Source organism: Cryptomeria japonica, chromosome 3 (assembly GCF_030272615.1).
Source record: "Cryptomeria japonica chromosome 3, Sugi_1.0, whole genome shotgun sequence".
Classification (NCBI taxonomy): domain Eukaryota; kingdom Viridiplantae; phylum Streptophyta; class Pinopsida; order Cupressales; family Cupressaceae; genus Cryptomeria; species Cryptomeria japonica.
Genome location: NC_081407.1, coordinates 767497798 through 767502465, shown reverse-complemented (window position 1 = coordinate 767502465; position 4668 = coordinate 767497798). Strand labels below are relative to the sequence as shown.

General features: G+C 33.4%; 1 protein-coding gene across 1 annotated transcript; it reads right to left on the bottom strand.

Moving 5' to 3' along the window:
* Positions 1–2696: 2696 nt before the first annotated feature.
* LOC131038292 (LRR receptor-like serine/threonine-protein kinase RGI5) lies at positions 2697–4031 on the bottom strand. The gene has a single exon (XM_057970636.2). The coding sequence runs from the start codon at positions 4028–4030 to the stop codon at positions 2708–2710; it is 1323 nt and encodes a 440-aa protein (XP_057826619.2). The 5' UTR covers position 4031; the 3' UTR covers positions 2697–2707.
* Positions 4032–4668: the final 637 nt, after the last annotated feature.

Below are 4668 nucleotides of genomic sequence, written 5' to 3'. Positions count from 1 at the left end.
AATTAAAGAACCTATTTAATTAGTAATTAGATCATTTTCCTAATTACTCCAACACAAATTCCCAACTCACTTAACACTTATGGTCAATTGACTTGTATACCAATTTGATGGGAAAAACTCCCAATTTAAATCACATAGTGCATAAATTTGATACCAAATTGATGGATTTAAAATAAAAAACACCCAAACAACTACACACAAAGTTGTTATTTTATTTAACCAACAACTAGAAATACTCACAAAATGAAATCCAAACATAAGGTAGATGAAAAAAGGATAAACAAAAATTCTATGAAACATAATATCACATTTACAAACCACTTCAAAACTCATATTACTATATATCATGCAAATTATTCTTTGAAAAGGATCGAGAGTTACACCCAATCACCACTAATTTGGAATTGCTCAGATTGCCTCATTCCTTTGCTTGTCTAGAACTACTTGATATTCAACTACTCTCTTCACAAACATTTGTATTATTGCTACAACATCCCTCTGGTCTTCCTAGAGCTTAATGAACTTGTTGAGGCATACAAACTCAGCTAACTTTTGAAATAATATTCTTTTTTTTGGTCGTCTGCTGAAAAAATTTCCAGTCAATTTCAAAATTCAAAGTTACCTACCAATATTGACATAATTGACAAACAAATAACTACTACTTTATGTGTCAGGGAAAAGAGGTACAAATATCTAGGTGGTTGACAAGAGGTTGAGCAGTAAGTTCCAACATGCAATGGCTTTGAAGCCTCCCCCTAATGGCACTACTTTTATGATAGTATTTTGGTGGTAGGAAACAAGGTTGACACCATTTAATCTATTCCCGAATGGCTTCGAAGATCAAGATTCTTAAGGTGTACGATAAAATTATAGATAAAAAATATTTATAAATTAGATTGATATAAAATTTAGATTTTTTTCAAATAGAATAATGAACTATTTAGTAAATTTATTCTCAATTAAATTGAATGCAATTAATCACAACATCAATGCCAAAAATCTAGTGAAAGAGCCAAAAAAATAAATAAATAAATAAAATAAATAAATAAATAAATAAATAAAATAAATAATAATTTAATTTTTTTACCTTACAATATAGTCTAGAAAATCTTAGTAATAGAATTACATCAAATTCAAATCTAACATTTTAGATAATGCCAAATTATTCTAACTATCAAATTGGTTCTATAGACGTGCATATTTCTATTATATAGTCAATTAAGAGAACTCTTCAATAGCTCAACAATAAACCTAGATGACATACTTGGGAAATATTTGTAAGATTGTAGTAGCTATTAATATTTGATGCAACCAAGAAATTTGGATATACTTTTTGATGACGAATGATCAATTATAGAGCAAATGCTACTATACCATACATCATTCAAATAATTTAAAGAATAGATTATCTTCAAAGTACTGCATATGCTTCATGAACTAGTAGAATAAAGGCACATGATTTGGAACATCTTACTTGTTTTAAGAATTAATAGGTGGCATAAAGATTTTCCATTAAAGTATAAGAGGATTTGAGAGAAGATAAACATCAAATTATTCAATAGAATTTAGATTATTGGGTTGTCTTTAAATTCTTTTTTGTCAATGGATTCTTAATTTGTTGATTAAACTAAATGTTTCTTAATGAGCACATTAAAGATTGAACCTTACTAAATACAAGACTCCCACATTTAAAAAAGCTGAAATGATTCAATATTTTTGAATTTTAAGATTAAAGAATATTGAGGGGAGGGAAAAAAAATTAAATTTTAAAACCATCCATATAAAGAGAGGAAGTTCCATAAATAAGTTAATGCGATGCCTATTCACAAGAAAAACCTCATCTTCTCCATAAAAGTGGAAATGCTTTTCCAAGCTCCCAAAAAATGCAAATTGATGAACCAAACCTTAGAAGAAAATGTAGGAAAATACATTATGATTCCGATTAGATTAAGATGTCGAATCCTCCCTAAAATTTTCAATTCTATATTAAATTTCTTATCAGAATATTTATACCATTACATGGCCAATCGAAACAGCTCTGCAATAATGTTAAGGAAAATTCAGAGAGTAATGTCTAGCTAATATTTGCAAGCTTGTAGTAGTTATAGATCTCTGAAGCAATTGGTATAATGTTAGATGCATTTGTTTGGATAATGAATTCTCAATTAAAGAGTATATGCAACATATAGGTCTAAAACTTTGAATGAATTCTGTAAGAAGCCTCACGACGCATCCTTCAAAGGTATTTCAAATTATTCAACAACAAACTCAGTAACGGAAATTCTTCAATTCTTTTTCCTAATTTATTCTCTCAGGGCATGAATGTTTCATAGTATTTATAGCATTCAGATTGATTTCATCATTTTCACCTGGGAGAATAATGCATATCGACGAGGGGAAGAAAATAAAAATATCAAAATTCTGAATATAATAAAACAATATATTACACATTATTGGAATATCTTGTTAAAAATTACACCTGAGTATATTGCATGAAAGTATACAATGTTGTGGGCGAACATAAACTTGAAATGGCTAGCATAAAGCACTAAAAAGCACATCCAAAATGTCAAACTTTTACGATTGATAAATGTGAAATTGAAGAAGCTGCATTTCCATGGGTCGTTGTCTTCCATGTTTTCATTTGCATCCCTCGATAACATCTGCCAGTCTGTTTGAAACTCTCACCTCAGCCGCTTTTACAAGTTCACCAGGGAATGGAGCCCTGGAGATTGTTCTCTGACAAACTTAAATTCTTTAAGGCACACAGATTTCCTAAGGAATTAGGAATGGTGCCGGATAACTTGTTTTTATTAAGGTAGAGAGCCTCGAGGCGAGTGAGCATGCCCAATTCAGGAGGAATGGTACCTGTGATATCATTTCTTCCCAAATCCAATGTAACTAAGGCGGACAGATTTCCTAAAGAATAGGGAATGGTTCCGGAGAGATTGTTTGCACCCAAATAAAGGATCTTCAAACTTGTGAGGAGACTCAGTTGGTGAGGAATGCTGCCATGCAACTGGTTAAAGGAGAGCATCAAGCCGTACAAACCGCGGCAAGCGGAGAGAGTGGGTGGAATTGTGCCCTGTAGATGGTTTCTCGACAAATCTAAAACGGTCAAGGCAGACAGATTTCCTAAAGAACTAGGAATGGTGCCAGATAGCTTATTTCCCCAAAGGTTAAGAGACTGAAGGTGAGGGAGCATGCCCAATTCATGAGGAATGATACCACTGAGATCATTTTTTGCCAATTCCAATTCAACCAAAGAGGATAGATTTCCTAAAGAATGGGGAATGGTACCAGTGAAATTGTTTGCTCCCAAGTAAAGGATCTCCAAACTCGTTAGGAGACTCAACTCGTGCGGAATGCTGCCATGCAGTTGGTTAAAAGTGAGTCTCAGGTCATGCAAACCGCGGCAAGTGGACAGAGTGGGCGGAATGGTGCCTCTGAGATTATTTATTCCCAAATCCAATTCAACCAACGTAGACAGATTTCCTAAAGAACTGGGAATGGAACCCGTGAGATTGTTTATTCCCAAGTACAGGATCTTCAAATTTGTGAGGAGACTTAGCTCGGGCGGAATGCTGCCATGCAGTTGGTTAAAGGAAAGTCTGAGGTCATACAAATTGCGGCAAGCGGAGAGAGAGGGCGGAATGGTTCCTTGCAATTGATTGCTATAGAGCAAGAGTACCTGCAGATGGGGAAGTCGGCCGAGTTGAGATGGAATGGTACCAGCGAGGGCATTTTTGGAGAGGTCAAGGGATCGAAGAGAGGAGAGATTCCCTAGGATAGGAGAGATTATGCCATGTAAGTTCATGCTCGATAAATTGAGGGCGACGACAGAGTGAGAAGAACGATCATAGGTGACGCCAGTCCAATTGCAGAGGGGCCGAAGGAGAGTCCAGTTGGGCTGCAAAGTGTCATTGTTATTCCAAATGGCGGCTTTGAATTGCAAGAGCAAATATTGTTGATCTTGAGAGATATTATTGAGATAGTGAGGAAAAGCGGAGATTGAGAAAATGGAAAACATAAAAGGAAATAACAATAGAGGAACCATGATAGGATACAAGAGCAGCATGAAATGCGGACAAGGCATGAAACTCTGGAGGCAAAGAGGATCAAATAAATTGGCGAAATCGCCACATAATAATGACACGAAATATTATATTAATTAACTACCCCATGATACACGATTCCACCTTTGCTTTATTAGAAAACAAAAATTATTTAATTATTTTGGGACCATTTCAAATAATCAGGCGTACTCTTTTATTTCCATTTAAGATATTTTTTATCATATTTAAGATATTTTTTATCATTATTAAAATATTAAAATGTAGATTTGGATTTTTTATTTTAAACTATTAAAAAAATAATTATTTCTAATTTTAATTATTCTTAAACTTTAGATGATATGACCATGAATTGACTGATTTTCCATCTCTGTATTTTTGAATCTTCACTTAAGCTTACAAAATCCTTTTATGCTTTCTTCTCTTAAAACAACTAAATAAAATAATTTCCAATTTGAATTTAAAAAAAAACTGCTTTCCTTCAGTTTTGAATAGTTTTGATCGCTATTCAAACGAGTTGGTGAGATTTATTTGTGGCATTAATAATCAGAAATTGATATGATTATGGTTCCGGTGATAAGGTGGGTGGGCTTTA

Coding starts and splice junctions, on each gene's coding strand:
- LOC131038292 (XM_057970636.2), bottom strand. CDS start 4,030: ATGTTTTCCATTTTCTCAATCTCCGCTTTTCCTCACTATCTCAATAAT.